The 20,156-nt window shown below is 34.7% G+C and overlaps 2 protein-coding genes across 3 annotated transcripts; both read left to right on the forward strand.

The window, feature by feature from the left end:
* The first annotated feature begins 808 nt into the window (after positions 1 to 808).
* LOC147390419 (uncharacterized) lies at positions 809 to 4,554 on the forward strand. The gene is made up of 3 exons (XM_086457281.1): positions 809 to 1,341; positions 2,580 to 2,808; positions 4,022 to 4,554. The coding sequence occupies exons 1-3, from the start codon at positions 1,084 to 1,086 to the stop codon at positions 4,447 to 4,449; spliced, it is 915 nt and encodes a 304-aa protein (XP_086313407.1). The 5' UTR covers positions 809 to 1,083; the 3' UTR covers positions 4,450 to 4,554.
* A 9,315-nt stretch (positions 4,555 to 13,869) lies between these two features.
* Positions 13,870 to 17,745, forward strand: LOC147390420 (serine/threonine/tyrosine-protein kinase HT1-like). 2 transcript variants are annotated; one of them, XM_086459727.1, is made up of 4 exons: positions 13,870 to 14,063; positions 14,353 to 15,602; positions 16,028 to 16,483; positions 17,387 to 17,745. In XM_086459727.1, exons 2-4 carry the CDS (start codon positions 14,772 to 14,774, stop codon positions 17,657 to 17,659), a joined length of 1,560 nt encoding a protein of 519 aa, XP_086315853.1. In that variant the 5' UTR covers positions 13,870 to 14,063; positions 14,353 to 14,771; the 3' UTR covers positions 17,660 to 17,745. The 2 variants fall into 2 exon arrangements, with proteins under 2 accessions (XP_086315853.1, XP_086315854.1); XM_086459728.1 differs by lacking the exon at positions 13,870 to 14,063 and having other exon boundaries at positions 14,295 to 15,602.
* Positions 17,746 to 20,156: the final 2,411 nt, after the last annotated feature.

Consider the following 20,156-nt stretch of genomic DNA (forward strand, 5'->3'; position numbering starts at 1 on the left):
TCGAATATCACTTGCCTCAGGATACACATAACCATAAATCTTTTTCTAGTGTATCTCGAGGCAAATGATATAAGATTCTATGATGGGACGTGTGTTAGAAGGGGGTGTATATTATCATGACTCTTATGTAAATGATTAGTTCTAGGTTGAAAACGATGAAATTGAGTAACTTAAAAAAGAAGAAAAAAAAAAGATAATTGAGTGGTTATACAATGGAGTTGGAGAACTTGAAGATAAATGATTTTGAGAAGAAAATTTGGATCTTTTACTAGAAGTTGAAGATAAGGGTATTTGAGTCTTTTTTCCATTATCAAGGTCAAGGGATGCATGTCATTAATTTCAAAACATGAGGTATCTCTAATATGCAACAAAACATAAGGGACAGGTCTAAATCACCCTTATAAAAACCATCCAACTAACTAATAAAATCATGACAAATGATAAAAAATACCCTTAACAAATTGCCATATATAAATCAATAAAATGAACATTTAAAAAAAAAAAAAAAAAACCTTAAAATAATAATAAATAAAATAAAAAACCCTTAAAATATAAATAACGTTTTGAACGGGGGAGCATGTTATTTTTGTATTCCCCTACTTATAATACACTAAACACGTTGTTAGGTAAGAAGTAGAAGATAAGTAGGCCCCAACTCAGTAGATAATACCGACACATCAATGTTCTTCGATAAGTCCACGTGTCATTGGCATCAGAATCTCCAGCTGGCACTTGATCACGATATCAGGATAAGATGAATCATTTTTTTATTAAAAACATTTTATTTAGTAATAATTGGAAAATAAAAGGAATGCTGGAATTATTGCTCGAATTATTGATGTTGGGATCGACCTGACGTGGATCTCTGCTGTCTTCAAAACACCTTTATCCACCTCCCACGAAAACTAACGCATCCTGATGCACATAACAAACCAATTTCTGCCACGTGGATAATTATTCACGCGGCGTCTCGTTCATCTATGTTTCCCAAATGGGTCCCACTTCGTCAAATCTAGATATATAAACAACATGGAAATCAGTGCCATTTCAAGTAATCCGAAGTAGTTACTAGTTAGAAGTAACATGGCCGGAGAGATGGGAAGAATTCCGATGCATCGTCGGATTCTGATGGGTTTTGACAAAGAAGTTAAATATTCCGGTGAAATGGCGAGTCTTGCAGCTGACACGGTATTTGGGTTTTTTGAAGAAAGAGAAGGATCATCGGAAAGTTGTTACAATGAAGATTATGTTTACGATGACGACGAGGAAGGGGAGAGTGAGCATCCAAGCAACGTGGCAGAGAGCAAGGCCTTTTGGGAGGCCCAACACCAACTTCTCCAGGTATGTTTTTCATACCCTCTTGTCAAATACATCAGAGCCATTCATTAGATAGACCTGAAAAGGGACCAATTCAAGAAGTAAGCCTATTTTAGGTGTAATGGCTTGGCATGTTCCTTATTCGACTCATGACCTTAAAAATGAGGGTATTTTGATCAGTTTGTTAGTTCATCATGATATAAAAAGTCAAGATCGACGTGTCATCAGTTGAAAACGAGGGTATCTAAAGTTACCCTATAATTTTTAAGGGTGAACTTCAGCCCATCTCCTCTCCTTTCCATTTCAATCTTGTCTTATAGACTAATGTTAAATAATCTAAATTATGCCCCCATTTTACTTCTAGCCATAAAATTATGGATTTTTCTCTCAAGATTTATTATATTCAAATTCTTTAACCTCAATACTATGTCTATTGTTTTTAACCGCTTAGAAACCCATTCATTTCTATAAAAAATTCAATAATTCCCCCAAAATTCTATTTGTCCTTAAGGTTTGAAGGTTGAAGTTATTAGAGCATTAATATGATCCATTGTAAGAAGGTGTTCTTAGATATTCCATATCATATTTAAGATGCACTGGAGATAATGATAAAGATTTAATTTAGAATTAGGATCAGATTTGATTATGATAATTAAGATCTTATTAATTAGATATGATTGTGATTTCTCTTTTTTTTATATAAATCTTATTAGGGTATGTAATAATCATTCAAGTTTATCAAATTTGATTATTTTTTATGATATCAGAGCTCAAATTCCATTGAGCACATCGATTTTTGCGCGTCATAAACCTAAATCATTTTATTCTCTTCACTAGTATTTAATTTTTTTTCAATAAAAATTTAATATTTCTCTATGTTTCTATAAATCGAGATACTTCACAAGTTAATGTTTCATGATCTCAATTTTCATTTTTCTAAAATCCCTTCAATGAGAGTTCTTGTATTTAAACCGTACAATCCTTATTCGTTTGCTTATAGGAGAAATCATAACAAACTTGAACTAGTGGACCACTAAGACACTATTGGTGGTTACATGAGGAATGTACATTGTTTGATGAAATACTAGTAAGAAAGAGCATGTAAGAAATGGAAGGTGCACGACGAGCGATGATGGCACCGCTCGTCAGAAGAGAGTGTGACTTAGGACTTAGTGAGACGGGTACCTCTAATTTTCACAAAAATTGGGAGGATTATCTAAAAAGTGAGCTATGCTGACTCGAACCTTTTTAACATTTGACAGGCAACCTTGGGTAGGAGTAGCTCAGTCGAGTCCAAGATTCGTCGTGCTAGTAAAGAGGCCTTGAGGGAATCCCAAATGACTGGAAATATTTGCATTTGTCAGAGGATACCATTCATTGGGGGCTGCCGCAAGTGTTTGCTGAGGGATGTTTGTGATCGACTACAAAATGCTGGTTTTAATAGTGCCATTTGCAAGTCTAATTGGAGAAGCACACCATATACCCCATCAGGTAATTAAAGAGTTCTCATTGTGTCTTTGGGATAGTGTGCATAATTCTAGTAGGGTCAGGTTCAAGGGCCATATGAGAAAACATATGAGAAAACTTTCCACGGTAAATAAAATTTTAAAATATGGGTTAGAAATTTTGGATTAAGCTGATTTTTTGTGAGGATGATCTCTATGATGGAAAGATCATCAAAAAAAAAAAAAAAATCAGCCCAATCTGAAACTTCTAACCCCATTAAAAGTGATTTAGAATGTGGACCATCGACTTTTTATCAATTTTTATCACAAATTTGTAAATCACTTTTGATGGATTTAGAAGTTTCTGATTGAGCTGATTTTTTGTGAGGATGATCTTCTCATCATAGTGACCATCCTTGCAAAAAATCAGCTCAATCCAAAACCTCTAACCCTTACTTTGAAAAACGAAAGTTTTCTCATATGTTTTCTCATATGGCCCTTGAACCTGACCCATTCTAGTATGCTTCAAACGACCAAAATAACCAACACATCCATGGAACTGGAAGTCATCGTCATCATCTCTTAGTTATTACTATCAGATCATTTATCTTAATCAAAGTTAAAAAATTCTTCGATTTTTCAAAAGTATTGTGATTTATTCGCGATTCTTTCAATCTGCGATTGATTTATATTCTTTGATTTGTTGAATCTATTATAATTAATTTGAGATTCTTTTATTCAACGATTTAATCTCAACTTATTGATGCAATTTTTTAATTTGAAAAAATACTTTTTAATTATATAAAAGGTTATAACTTTGTTTAATATATTGTATTGTCCTCCATAAATAATATAATGCTATACATATTACTTGAATTTTTTTAGTCCAGAACCACGACTTTATCAAATATGATCTTAGTTCCAAGGGTGACTTCGGTTGATATAAGCCAAACATCAAATAATGTATATAGTATATATTATTATTTTTTATTCCAGTGTCAAATGATGTTGGGCACAAAATTATCTAAGTCTAGAAGTTAAATTATTTTGAGTCCCAATATGAAGATTTGGATTAATTGGTTGGGACTTGACTCAAATTATTTTCAAATATTTCAATTATAGAAATCAAATATTAACCAAAAAAAGAAAAAAAAAAAAAAAAAAGAGATTGCAAAATTACATTTAAATTGTCAGTGAAATTATTCAAATTTTATGGCAAAAAGGAGTTTCTTTGAACTATATGTGTGCCATGGTTGCAGGGGAACACACTTATTTGGATGTGGTCGATAAGTCAAATCCTAAGAAAGGGGAAGTGAGAGTGGTGATCGAATTAAGTTTTCGAGCTGAGTTCGAGATGGCTAGAGCAAGTAACGAATACAATGAGCTAATCAACCGACTTCCTGAAGTGTTTGTTGGGAAGCCAGAAAGGCTACGTAATTTGGTCAAGATCATCTGTTCGGCCTCCAAGAAATGCATGAAAGAGAACAAGATGCATATGGGACCATGGAGGAAGCACAAATATATGCAAGCCAAATGGTTTAACACATATAAAAGAATAATAATGCCCTTGCCACTCATCACAAAGGGATTTTCAGATCAACGAGCGAAGCTAAAGGCTTCCATGCTTACGTTCGACTTACTAGAAAATTTGCCTACCTCACATTGTACCACGATTCAAGTTGTGTGATTTGGAAACAATGTTGTTTCATTAAAGCAAGCCATTTGATACCTCTTCTCTTAACTGTTATCATCCGAGTTTCTTTGTACATGACCAAATCATTTCAATCAACTTTCTCTATATTTATTATTTTAGAAAATAGAATCAATTTTTTTTATGAATTTTATGTTTCTATAATCAAATTACCCAAAAAAAAAATATATATATTTTAACCTATTGATTGAGTCTACCTACTAGTGACGCGCAAGGGAACAAGATCTAGTCACTAAATGAGTCCGACTCCAAGATTATCGTTTTCAAAAATTCTCATACAGGATTCCTAAGTACAATGATTTCAACGCAAGCAAGCTTTCATTGAGTGGTGATCATATGGACTTGAATGAGCATGAAGGGTTGGGTCATGATGTGTTGAGGTAAGGGTATTATGAAAATTAATCCTACTCTACTCATCTCATTTAATAATCGCATCAAAAACTTAAAGAGGTGGGCTTGGCTGGGTTTAGTTGATTTTTAACTTGCACTTAAAAAGAAGATCGGTCCCATATTCCTATTGGGCCTGTTTGCTATGCCCAAGCCCATCCCTAGCAGGCTTAAGCCGCGCTCAGGTTGGTTTTCACATTCTATATAAAATTAATTCTTGTATTTTTTGAAAATAAATAGAACTGTTTGATATTGTTTTTCGTTAAAATAGGGGGTCCAATATCTATCTTAAAGATAAAAGGGACATTTGTCATGTAAAAAGCCCTCCAAAATTTTGAAGCATGGCTGCTCCAAAGTCGACTTGTATTACGCATCGCAACTTACAAGTTTACACTTTGGTTGTAGTAGCATTTTCTTTTCACTAAGGTTTATAAAAATTTGTAAAAATCGCTTTTTAATCTTTTCAAATTTAAAATCCATGAATTATTCAAAATAGTTCAATAATACTTTCATTGAAAACAAAAAAAACAACAAAAAAATTCATGATTTTTTTAAAGAATTATATGGGAGATTGCTAACAAGGGTCAAGATGATTATTCACCAATTTAACATAGAGGTACTTAAATCATCCCAGAAATTGAAAAGTTGGGTGGAGCAACATGATAAAAGGGTTCATGTCTTTAAGTTGATAAAATGGGGTATCTCAAGTATTCACCAAAGCATAGGTGTGTCTAAACAAATAGAAGATGGAGAGGGGCAACATGGTCAAACAACACATGTCATCGTTTTAAAGCATGGGGCTATCTTAAATTATCCAAAAAGATCTAGGGTGATTTAAATAATTCAAAAAGTTAAGGCGGGGGCAACTGCCCCTTTCGGGCCCCTTACCGGCTTTGCCCCAGGATAACAAGACCCTTACTAATATTTCTAGGGTCTTGTTAACGTGTGCCCTTAGGGCACATGTTAAAATGCATTAGATACTCCTTGGAAATAAGTACCTAGGAGTTTTGAAGATAGTTTTTGTAGACACCCGAATTTGAACGGGCCCTCAACGCAAAATACCTCCAAAAATTGAAAAATCGGAATGGGCTCTAAAGCCCCAAAAAACCCAATACATTTCCCATTAATAAATGTCCGAGGCCACTCACGTGGCCCATGGATCCATACAACTCACCACTCTCCTACAACGCAATACTATTCTACCTAAACCGAATCCGTCTCAAAACCCAATCCATCATAAATCCAATCCACCCCAAAAACCCAATACATTTCCCATTAATAAATGTCCGAGGCCACTCACGTGGCCCATGGATCCATACAACTCACCACTCTCCTACAACGCAATACTATTCTACCTAAACCGATCCGTCTCAAAACCCAATCCATCATAAATCCAATCCACCCCAAAACCCAATCCATCATAAACCAATTCAATCTAAACCCAATCCAACCTAAGCCCAACTCATAACCTAAGCCCAATTCAATACCCAAACCCAATCCAACCTATCAATCTCATCAAACCAATCACCAACTCAATACAAAAAATGACACATGTCATCACACCCTTCCACCTCCCTCATCTAATCAACTAACTCCATCATTTCCCTCCAAAAATCAACTCAACCCATAACCCTACCCTAGCCTAACATATTCCCCATCCTCTCATCATCAACCACCAACATCATAACCCATACCCTACATACCCTAACCTATTCCCCATTCTCTAACACTATCAACCACCCACATCACAACCCATATCTATCCATCACTTTCCCTTAAAACACTCCCACAAAATCACCTCAACTCATACCTCCCACCATTATCCCCATACCCTTCTCTCTAATCAACCAACTACCATCTCCAATCAACCAATCTCTTCATCTCTCCATTTGCCACATGTCATCATCCCTTCAATCCTCTCAAAATCAAACCAATCACTACCCATCCCCCCCAAATCAAACACCTTAACTCTTCAACTATCTCAACACTCATTCTCCAAACAACTCTCTTACACCCCTCATTCCTCCCATCAACTATCACTCATCTCACCCCACCAAACACTCTACCCAAATGGATTTGGGTAAGATCCAAACCATTTGGGTTAAAACACAACTCATTTCCCTCATTACAAAACTACCCTCATTTTCATCTCAAATTTCACACTCTTTCTCTCTAAAACCCATGCCATTATCCACTATTCTCATCCCTCACCCCATTATACCCTTAAAATACTCCCAACTTCTATAAAAACCCATCCATTCTTCTCTTACAACAACGAATGAAAAATTAAGCAAAATACCTCAAAAATATCACAATTCACCTCAACTCAACTCTCCACTCTCAACCCTCTACTCTTACTCTACCTCATAACCACCATCAATTCTCAACTCATCTTACCATTCTCAAATCTCAACCTTCTCTCAAGTAAATCAAGGAAGCAAGTCCAAGTCTACTCAAAAGAAGAACATCAAGAAAAGCCTTGAAGATCAAGATTGGGACAAGGTGGGTTCGAAAAAGGACCATCCCCTCTAACCCCCTCCTCTACTCTCCTTTTTCCCACACATTTGCACACACCACCATGGGTTAAATCACCAAAGGGCCCTTTCTACATAAGGGTGCCCTTAATGATTGAAGCCAACATTGAAAGTCCTTCACACTTGAGGGCACACAGCGAATTTTTCTTCGATTTTATTTTATTTTTATTTTAAGAAAATCGAATCCGAGGTTACCACCTATGGTGGGTGGAGTAGGGTGCCTAACACCTTCCCTACTCCATAAATGGACCCCCTTACCTCGAATCAAAGGTTGGACCACGTGCATTATCCTACGAGAGTCATCACATCAAAAATGATTTAATTTTCAAAAAATGAGACATCGGGTGACCATTCACACCCCTTTACCAATTTGAATGGTGGCGACTTCAAAACACCCCAAAGTGGAGGGATGTTTGAAGAATGTTTAAAATCCCATGTCTACAGTTTCAATATAAAAATAAGACCCTAAGTGTATTTAATGCACTTTAAGGTGTGCTTTTAGGACACACGTTAACAAAATCCATATATTTAAATGAGTCATGATTTTCTGACGTCCCCTCTAACATACACCCCCCAACGTGGCATAGGCTAGAACCATAGATCTTTTTCCCCGGGATAAATAACTGCAATCCCCAAAAATGTGTAGTTATATATCTCGAGGAAAAAAACATGCCATGTTAAGGGTGTATAGAAGCGTACGTGAGAGAGGGTTCTTAAAATCATTATTCTATATCTAAATAATAATTTTTCAAAAGAAAAAAGAGATCCATTGACTCATTAAAAATTAAAATGACCATTAAAAAAAAAGTCGTGCTGGAGTGACCTTAGCAGGGGACACATGTGGAACACTTTGATATGGTGGGGCATGCATATACGTAGATGTGTTTTACTCGTATCTTGTAAAAAATGCATCTATGGGCATGCACGTGCCACCACATCAAGATATCCTCACTGAGGTCACTCCAGCATTAAACTTAAAAAAAAAAAAACCCTGTGTATCCCAATTCTCAAGCAAATTTTATGCATAAGGGAATCCCAACAAAATACCATCTCTAGTGGGGTGTGAACTAAAATGTCTCTTTGCTTCTAGCATTAACTTCCTTTGTTGGATCATGGGACGTATGTCGAGGATCGTACAGACAATCAAGATTGGTTATTGGTCAAACACGTGTACATCTTTCGTCTAGTAAACCCCATCAATATCAAACCCCACGCTCTTAAAAGCTGTCATTGACCATCGACCATCACTTTTATGGCACATGGTTTTACGTAGGCTTGGGTAAGTCGCCAATAGGACTGACGTACGATCTACAAAAGACTCTGACTTACTTGCCACGTGTCATACATTGAACGGAACCTATACTTCCACAATTCCTGCAACCATGCATGCTCAATCGACCCCACATTTAGGGAAAAATACCAAAAAGTCATGTGCGAGAGGCCAAAAATGCTGGTCCAACCATATTTTTAAATTAAGTACATCAAAAGAGTTGTATACCCATTTAGATATTTATGTATTTTTTTTTATTATCAAAACGGATACTGATTGTAGATTTTTTTTTAGGTGAATTACCATTTCTTGAATTGAAAATGAGTTCTGTACCATTTCACCTAATTATTCATTTTAATTATCAAAATGTGAATGATCATGTTTTCGTTAAAAAAAAAAATTCAAAACGATAACGAATTCAACGATTTTAAAGTGATTATTTCGGAGGTTTAAAGTGACTATTTTCAATTAATTACTTTAACCTTGAGAAATTGTCAATTTAAAACCTTCAAATTCGAGATTGTTCACGTTTTGATAATTAAAATGAGCAAGGAGTCAAAATCATAATTTTGTTAAAAGTTGATCACTTTTTTTGTAAATATCCATTTTTTTAATTTTCTTGTGAAATTCAAATAAATATTATTATTTTTTCTCAAAATTATATAAAAATAATAATGATTTTCTAATTAGAAAGTCTTCGCTCGGTCAATACTCAACTGGCATGGCATGGACACGGAACCATAGCTCTTTTTCTAGAGATACACAATTGATTTCTAGTTAGAAAATCAGTACTCTTACGGAAAAAAGAAGAAGATAGAACTATATTTAGGATTTAAGATTTATTTCTGAAATAAGGATATAAAGTTAAATTAAATTATTCTATTTGTATGAATTTCAAATGCAAAATTATATATATATATATGTCCCGTTCAGCAACAAACATTTTGGCAAAATATTTTTCAAAACATGGGTTAGAGGTTTTGGAATGGGCTGATTTTTGGTGAGGATGATCTCTACGGTGAGGAGATCAGCCTCACCAAAAATCAGCCCATTCCAAAACTTCTAACCCCAGTTTACAAGTTGAAAAATCGTGGACCATCCATTCTTTGTAAACCATTTTTGATGGGGTTAGAAGTTTTGGAATATGCTGATTTTGGGTGATGATGATCTCCTCACCGTAGAGATCATCCTCACCAAAAATCAGCATATTCCAAAACCTCTAACCCATGTTTTGAAAAATGTTTTGCTAAAATATTTGTTGCTGAACATTTCCCTATATCTATATATATATATATAGATAGATATAAAGGCAAATTCAAGATAATCCCCCTCTAAAATACAATCCTTTTGATGGAAATAAATAAATATCAAAATGAGTATATCACCTTTGATAAAATATTGGATATTTTACATAAACAATATTGTTTTGCAAAAAATTATTGAGTTGTCGTTTGTTTTAATTTCTTTCTAAAATTATCATATACTTAATTTTATGATTATTTATTTGTAACATAATAATTTTATATTGTATGATCGTACTTTTTATTTACATATTCACGAACCTACATTCAACGCGAGGGAATAAAGGGAAATTTGTCAACTTATCTGTATGTACATCACATAACAGTTTTTATAGAAGTAAAATATTTATAAATTGCTTATAATGTAAATAGTAAAAATTTGCTGAGTTAAGTAATTTTGGAAAAATATATAGCTATTTTAATATTGATTTGCACAAGGAATATATATTGTAGAGTCGTCAAAAATTAATGATAAATCCCAATTATACTGGAAATATAAGTACTCTTTAAGTATTAAAAGGAGACCTTGATGGATGATAATTCTATTAAAAGAGGATCTCTAGGCCCTATATTCTCATCTATTTAAGTGGATCGGTACCCCAAAATAGACACACACAAAACGTGTATAACAAAGAAGTGATTTAGAATTTTGAACCATGGTGATCTCCATCAATCACTATAGCTTTAAGTTGAACCAATATAGAAAGTGTAGAGAAGGTGAGTCTAGAAATTATAGAACAATTAAGGATTTATGCACATAAGATCACAAGCACATGGATTGAGAAAGACACACTTCTAACAAATTGAATTATCGATTTAACTTATGGCACAAAGTAAGTATCTTAACCTTTAATCTCTAGAAGCATGAATAGGTTTTTTGACACACACACACATATACATATATATGATTCTTGATTTTGGAAAATTATAGACTAAATTATATGGATAAAGATTTATTATAGATTAAATCTCACTCTTATTAGCAAAATACTTATTAATAAATTTTATTTCATCATTTAACATTGGAACACACAACATATTGGTAGTTTATCGGGCTGGTAAGTGCCTTTATGTTTAAAGTCAGGTTCGGGCTTGGGAGCTAAGCTTGTCGGGTGGCTCATCTAGCCCAATAAATTAGATATTATATTTGGATAAGTTTAATTCCTCGTTCAAAAAGAACGAAATAAAGTATCATCAAGAATGAAAGTAAAAGAAAATAACACAAAAAAATAGAAGGGTACGTCCCAAGCTCATTGAGGCCAATTCACTAAAATACACCACCAATGAAAAATTTATTCGTTTCTTAGACTCACAATTTCTTTTCCCTTATTTACATTTGATTTTCCCTTCTCCTACTTCAAATGATGTTTCCTCTTTCTACCCATTACTTATCTTCCTTCTTAAATAGAACTTAGAGTCGTGTCTAACAAAGAGTCCTAGTATAACCAATGAGGATTGGGCCCACGCCTCCCTCTAAAAAGGGGGAGGTCTTGAGTTCAAACCCCCTCGTTCATCACTCATACATAGGGTTTTATCCCAGCTTACCTAGTATGTGTGGTATGTGGGGGTATTGCATGTACCCGAGGGATTTGGACGAGATACCAGGCTCTAAGAGGCCAGTTACCTTGCCCCTACTACTCATCCCTATAGGTCTGGACACCCCCTGGCTCACACCCACAGTGATTTATCACAACTTACTTAGTATGTGTGGTTTGTGGGGGTATATTGCATGTATATACTTGAGGAATTTTGGTAAGATACGATGCTCTAAGAGGTCAGTTACCTCACCATTGCTAGTTGTGCCTACGTGTCCAAATACCCCTTCATAAAAAATGTCTTTCTATGATTAAAATAGTACAATCCTCCTAGATTACATTGTAACTAGTTGTCCTTTTAAATTCACTAAATCAATCATTTTCCAAATTAGGAATACTTCATATTCCAGTAGATCCAAATCTTCTCCATACCATGTGACCAATCCAATTTAAAATGGACAATATTATTTTCCTTCCTGACATCTATTATTAGGGCTACAACTTGGGCGGGCTAACCCATATTTAAATTTAATGCTATATATGTTTAAGTATAGTATTTTACAGTTTTTTGAAGACAAAGAGTGTTTTTTATACATAAATTTTGAAGAGAGAAAAATGAGCTTAATTTGTGCAAATTGCCTAATTTAAAAATGATATTGGGCTTGCTCAATGAGCCCAACCCGTCCAAAATTACCTAACTCGAGCTCTACCCAAATTTTAGAAGCTCAATTTTAGGTTAATGAGCTCTTAACTTATGGTCGGGTTGAGGGTCTACAACTTGGATTGAGTTTGGGTTGACCTTCCAACTCGCCCTGGTTGCAGTTCTATCTTTTATAATATATATTTTGATAGGTAATGAAGATGCTTTATATTCTATATATAAAATATGTGGCCCATCCATCTGGTATGTAGGCCCAAATACATGTGAGTGTGAGCCAGACTTGGATCTAATTTTTATTACTAGGCCAGGCTAAACAGGTTGGGTTGGGTTGGGTTAGGATTTTAGGCCCGATTAGGATTGATCCGTTAAAGCCCACCCATAACTCGAACCGATCGTACTTAGTTGTAGGGTTTCTATTTGTTGAGGTTTTTAACGCTTCTGCATCTTCGATGGCGACGTTTCGATTCTATTTTCTAATTTTTAACTTTTTAACTTCTGGGTTTGCTTCACTTCTTCTCAGCCAGAAACGTTTGGTCCATCTGTGCGTTTGCAATCTGCCACACGTATAGAAGAACAACTTAAAAAGTCTCCGCTGGTACAAATTGCATGCCATGGAAGACTAGCTCAGCAAACTAAATATTATTCTTTTCTTCTAGGGCGTAAAATCCTGTACTACAAGGAGTTGCGTAAACTCAAAGTTACTGTTTCATTGAATTTACTAATTCAAAGAATATAAAAATAGTCAAATTTTATCGAAAATCGAAAAAATCGGTATGAGCCCTTAGAGGAGGTCCAAATTAAAAAAAAAAAATGCATTGAGAATGATTTGATTTCCTTTGATCAGAGTTGGATTCAGGTCTGATACAAATTCAATCCTATATCTACATAGATCTAAATGATATATTACTTTCAAAAATATAATGTCAAGTTTTTCAAAATATCATTTTGTACTATTTTAATGTAACATTAATTCTTATAAGCTGAAATTATTATAATGGTAAAATAAAATAGTATAGCAAAGAGAAAAATGTTGAACAACCCAGAATTGACTCAGGACCACATTTTGACATACTTAGGGCTGTTAATGAATCAACCATGTCTCGATCAAATAAGTATTTAAAAATATATGCATTATATTGTACATTTTCTTTCAAAATATAACAAATTTCGTTATATTTTGTACATCGATCAATCATATTGTTTCATTTTTCTGAAAAGTAATCGAGGGCTTTCACGATTGAGTCTGACCTAACAATCAAGTATGCTTGATTTGAATAAAAAATAGATTATGGAATTCAATTAAGATTTTTGTAGGATTCAGCCACCCGACACAATCCAATCGTAATTGGATCAGATTTGGATCTTTATATTAATGAAACTTCTTACCCAATAAAGATCCAATCCGATTTTTATAAATTGAATCCGATCTGTACGAGACTGGTCCAAATAATTATGATCAATGATTTTATTAATTAGATTCAAATTTTATTTTGCTGGACTATTCAATCTCTTGTTTGAAGATAATGCCACGTGGCTATCATGGAGAATCTTACTCCTAATGGAAGTCGATTCCCCGTAGTACAGAATCAGTACTCTTCCTTCTTTTCTCATTCCCGTCATTTCTGACTTTTTAGAGTGGGTCCCACACCCACAACTGAAGTACGCAAGAAATAGAGGGGATCCAACGGAAATCTTCGGTCCGTATACGATACGTATTTTTGTTTCTCTGCTCCACTCACAGAAACGAATCCGTACTAGATTTCTCTAAGATCCTGTTTTTGTTTTTTTGGAAGGTATGATCCTGTTTTTAGAAGAGAGAGAGAATCGTTCCATAAAAAAAAAAAAAGAAATAAGTTTGAGATAGAAGAGAAGAGAAGAGAAGGTGAAGAACTTACAGTTGAGGTATAGATTTTGTATTTCTTCAGTATTTTCGGCATTTTGCATTAAATAGTGGTTGGTGGGTTTTTTAATTTCTGGGCCTGTGACTTTTGGGTATTTTTTTTAATGGAATTTTGATTTCTCTGGTCTCAATGATTGGTCCTCTTATATGTTTAATGGAGCTTTAATCATGGGTTCTTATTTATTTATTTATTATAATTTAATTGAGTAATTTTATTGTTTGGGTATTTTTTTTTTTATTTAATTTTTTTGGTGTAATTGTTTATTTGGGTTACTGTGTGGGATTTTCCAGGTTTTTGACAAAGGTGGTGTTTGACTTTGAAGCTAAAAGGATTAGTTCCTCGAGTTGGTGGTGATATTGGGTTTGTTGGAGATTGAAATTAGGGTTTCAGAGCTTTGTTTCTTAATGGTATTTGATGGATCTGAAGCTATTTTGGTTTGGTGGAGATGAACTCAGGGCTTGAGATGTGACCATGTTAATGGGTATTGTTGGGTTTCAAGGGATTTTGGTTTGGAATTTGGGATTGAGAGGTTTTCTTGTTAATGGGTTTGATGGAACTTTGGATATGGAGCTCTGTTGTTGTTTTAGTGTTTTTTGAATATGGTTGTTTAGATTGTGAACTGAGAAACAAATAAAAGTGAGTTTTTTTTTTTTTTTTTTTTCATATTAGAAGTTTTAGGGTTTGAGAGGCTTGGTGTTGGTGAGGATTAATGGAGGGAGAGGCCAATTCTTGGGTGAGAAGGGCAAAATTCTCTCATACTGTTTGTCATAGGTTGGATTCATCGAGATTTCCATTGATTCCTTTGTCGAGATTTCCTCATGTTCCTTCAAATCTTCAACCTGGAGATGATTCTAAATTGAAGTCTAGGTCTGCGTTGACAACGGGTGATCATGGATTGCTATCGTTTGACAATCTAATTTATCGAAATCATAGGCCTGGATCGACAACGGATGATCATGGACTGCGATCAATTGACAATCAGATTAAACAAAATCCTATTATTAACAAGCAAAGATCTTTATCCCCTCTACCCAATACTGTCCTTTCGGAGGCATTCAAGGAAGCTCGGATTGATCAGAAGCGATTTTCTACTCCACATCCTCAAAGAAAACAATCCGAGAAGAGAATTATCCACAAACTGTTTGACAAAAGTTCTCGCAATGCTTGGGCATCCGATTCCTTGTTATCAAGTACAAGTCCTCTAAGGCACTTTTCTTCTATGAAATTTTCGGATAAATCGAAGAACAGAAAGGAGTCAACGTGGACAAAGTACTTTGATCATGGAGGGGGAAGGGTCACGGCTGTGGAAACGGCCGATGAATGGGTGGCTGATCTCTCCAAGTTGTTCATTGGAGCTAAGTTTGCCTTAGGTGCACACAGTCGGCTTTACCGCGGGATGTATAAAGATCAACTTGTTGCATTGAAAATTATTAGTGTACCCGATGATGACGAAAATGAAGCTCTGGCGGCTCGGTTAGAGAAGCAATTCAATAGAGAAGTTACTCTTCTGTCTCACCTCTACCATCGAAATGTTATTAAGGTAGTTAATCTCATCTTCCTTTTAATTTCCACTCATAATATCAGCCCATGATCAGGTCTCCTTCTTTACAGAAATTGTGAACAAAATTATTCAATTGTGTATGGGTCTTAATTAAATTCTGTTTTTATTTATTGATCTCAACTGCCTGCAAATCTTTCTCTGTTGTTTCGTTGAGTTTTTATTTATTTCTTGATCGGTCGTTGAGTTTTCATTTGAAATGGGTTTTGATTGTGAAGTTCTAATTTGATACACCTCTTACGAGGGCTCCTTAATTGTGGAATTTTGATTGATTCTCCTCATTGTCATGAGTTTCCACCTCATTTGAATCAAATTATTTACACTTAACATACAAGAAGAACTTATGTATGAATTTGGTTCCTTTTATTTGTTTTTATTTCATGGATATCTTTGAATTGTTGATGTAGTTGGTAGCGGCATATAGACAGCCATCAACCTTTTGTATCATCACCGAATATCTTTCTGGGGGTTCATTGAGGGCGTTCTTGCACAAACTAGACCATAAATCTCTTCCTCTGCAAAAACTGATCGAAATTGCTCTAGAGATTGCTCAAGGAATGGAATATGTGCACTCGCAAGGAGTCATTCATCGCGATCTTAAACCCGAGAACATCCTCTTTGATGATGACTTCCACTTGAAAATTGCTGATTTTGGAATAGGTTGCGAGGTGGCGTACTGTGATACTCTGGCTGAGGACCCTGGTACCTATCGGTGGATGGCGCCGGAGATGATTAAACACAAACCTTATGGACAGAAGGTTGATGTGTACAGCTTTGGACTTCTCTTATGGGAAATGGTGGCTGGAATGATCCCTTATGAGGATATGACACCCATCCAAGCTGCATTTGCTGTTGTGAATAAGGTATGGTTCCAAGTCACGATTCTCTTGCCTTAATTTATAATCTAACAGTGCACATATGGCTTTCTCTTCGATTTTGTCCTCCATGTCATTTTTAAATGAAAGAAACAAAGGAGGTCGAGAAGACCTACTTAGTTGTAAGTGAAAGAATGAAAAAAAATAGAGACTAGAGCTGCCCCGTTTGGAAGAAAATTGCTTTTAGAAAGTAGAAAGTAGAAAGTAGTTTCTTTTTGTTTTTTGTTTGTAAAAAGTTGGGATTTTAAAATTTTTAAAGGTAGTTATCTAAGATGAACCCAAACCAAAATTTTAACCTTTTAACTTTAAAAAATTAAAAAAAAAATAATTTTTTATGTGTATCCAAACATGGAAGTTGTCAAAAGATTTGTGGCCCCAACTTAGAATGACCTTACGGAGGGAGTGTTCACGACAAAAAACACATCTATTTCTCTCCTTCTAGACATTGTCACAAAATTTGGAAAAATTCTCTGATTAAGGGACCAACCAATTAAATTGATGAGTCAACGAATTAGTCAATGATTTGCCAACACTCCCGCCCCACCCCCTCTTCAACCTCAAGATTCAATCTTCTTCTTTATTCAAATCTCAAGAACAAGATAGGGTTTTTAGGGAGGTTGAAGTTGATGGGTCTTAAAGAAGAACCTCAAATACATATTTTCCCGAATTTTTTTATATATATTTGCTAGGTTTATCTGAATTAAAACCAAAGCAATAATTTCTGAATGCTTCAAGATACCCCATCGAAATCATTGGCTCTTTATTAATTCTTATAACCTCTAAGATCTTCGACAAGTATGCTGTATAACAAGCATTTTCATTTGATGTTCTTGTTTTTGAAACGGAATATACGACTCTGAATTTCTAACTTGTTACAATTGGGATTTTCAGAATTTGAGGCCTGTTATTCCAAGGTACTGCCCCCCTGCCCTACAAGCTTTGATTGAACAATGTTGGGCACAACAGTCCGAGAAGAGGCCCGAGTTCTGGCAGATTGTGAAGGTATTAGAGGAATTCCAGTCTTCACTTGCTCATGATGGCACATTGAAACCTAGTCAGAATTTGACTTGTCAGGATCAGAAGAAGGGGTTACGTCATCGGATTCACAAGCTAAGCCCTTCAAATCCCGACAGCATGCCCGTGCCTAAACCCAAATTTTCGTAACTCTTTCTCTATGTACCCTGGCTTTTGTAGTTCTACCAGGTTTCTCTGTAATTACAATGTTCAATTTTTATGACTGTTTACTCTCACTCACTCAGTCTCTCTCTCATTAATCCATGAGTCATGATTCAGTATGATGTCCCATTCCTATACATAGGAACAGTGTCTATGTGGCATGTTTGAATTAGATAAATATTCACATTGGGCAGCATGCACGGCTTGGTTAGTAGCCGGAGGTGTTTTAAATTCCATCTGAAGTGTGCCACATAGACACCATTCTTGTTTTGTCGAAACAGGACACCATATTGGATCCTAAATCTTAATTCTTTAGTTATAATACATGGGGTAGGTGGTGATAGGTGAGAAAGTTCAATCGGTATATCTTTAGTCGATGCATCTGATCATGTCATGAACCTCAACTTTCTCGTGAATTGTATAATTGTTGAGAAAGTTCAATTGGTATATCTTTAATCAAGCTATCTTAGGACTCGAGAAGGGTAATCATGATGAATGAACTATTTAATTTTATAAAATCTTTTGAGGATGATAGGTTCCACATTCCTAATCAACGCACACTAAGTAAATCTTTTTAATTTATTGTGATTATTTTGAAAAAAGCCTTGATAATCTGACCCCCTCTGACATATGCCTATAGCACAAAACTGTAGATCATTTACCTTGGGATGCAGAAGAAAAAGATTTATGATTCTGCGTATACAGAGGCAAAAAAAAATATCTTAGTTTGAAAAGTAAGGGGTTGGTTCAAGCTCGGAATATGTATGATGACCATATTTTACATGTGTTGTTGTAGCTTATATTATTGAAGCTTGCATTGTCCGTGTCCAGAGTTAAGTCTAAGTTGGTGAGGGAGACTCGTGAGTCGTGAGTAATCACAATTCTTTTCCAATGAAGTCAACAATAATATCTTTCTTCACATGAACATGAATTCAAATTCCTAAAGTGATGGTTTTTTCTGGTATGGGTAATTTATTTATCACATGAAAAGTACCCTTTTCAGGTGGCTACTTTTTACTAGGAGTATTAATGGTTTTTGGGCCCTTTTAGTTGGAACCGATTCGAGTTTGACTCTCTTGGCATGATTGAGAACCAAAATCGATCGATCAAAATTAAGAATTGAAACTGTTTAAAGAGATTTTTTTTTTTATGAGATACCAGGTTTGATGGTTCATCTTTCTAATTATGGAAGATGGCCATTGGGGTTGGGATCCATTAGGACAATCCAGATGAATTTTCCACCCAAAAACTATCTCCGTAACGAATATTCCAAGGGTACAATTTGTTTGATAATCTATTGGATGATTTTAGATCAATCATGTCCCAATTTGATAATATATGATAAATTATATTGTATACTAATTTTGTAAGGGATAAACTTTCATTCCCACCCACTATTTTTGTTATATTACCTCTTTAACCCCCTTTATTGCCTTAGATTATCCTTTAACCTAAAAAAAAATCAATAATACCTTTAATTTTATTGTTTTTCACTTTTACCCTTTCAATCCCAAAGAGGATGCCTGTGTTGTAGGCATGAGTGAACTCTAGTCTATATAAGAAAACACAATTACAGGGTCTAGTTTTGTAAAAAACAAACTTTCATCCAATTAGGATAAACACCTTATCTAATTATGATTTCTGTGGGTCTCATCTAAGTTTACCACATTTTCTCCTTTACTCTTTTAACCCAGTTTATTATTTTTCATTTTTTACCTCGTAACTTCAAAAAGTTTTTATAACATCCCCCAACTTTACTTTTTCGCTTTTACTCACTTAATCCCAAAGATGATGCTAGCATGAGTGAATTCTAGTCTATATAATAAAACACATCTATCGACCCCACTTTTCTACAGTTTTGTTGAGGATAAACTTTCCATCGTGAGCTTTGCTATAGTTTCTATGAAGGATAAACTTTCCATCATGGGATCCACACTACCTATTTTTCCTCTTCACCCCCTTCAATTGTATATGCTTTCTCCCTCTCCCTCTCATCCTCATTTAATAAAATCCATCCAATGTTGTTATTTTTTCACTTTACCCTATTTTTCAATAATACTCTTCTAACTTTACTATCTTTTCTTTTTTACCTCTTTAGTTAATTTTATTGTCTTTTCTAATTGTTTGTTTAATAATACCTCTCCTTGACAACTTTATTATTATTTTTTTCTTTTTTACTCCCTTAATCTCAAAGATTTTTAATAATACCCCCACCAATTTTAGTAATTTTCCATTTTTACCCCCTTAGCCCCAAAGGGGATGCCGTGCAATCGAACTCTACTATTCTACATATCAAATTGGTTTTTATTACATACAAATCCAACTATTATCTGGTTGGATTTGATTCCAATAATTTAATCCATAAAGACACTTTCCAATGTAATAATTAAATAATATTTGGATTTGATCAATTTTTTATTGGTTTGCTCCTCCAATTGAAAAGTCAATATTTGATAATCTATTGGCGAATTGCAAAATCAATCAA

The sequence above is a fragment of the Akebia trifoliata genome, chromosome 11 (assembly GCF_017979445.1).
Source record: "Akebia trifoliata isolate Shusen 1 chromosome 11, ASM1797944v1, whole genome shotgun sequence".
Classification (NCBI taxonomy): Eukaryota; Viridiplantae; Streptophyta; class Magnoliopsida; order Ranunculales; family Lardizabalaceae; genus Akebia; species Akebia trifoliata.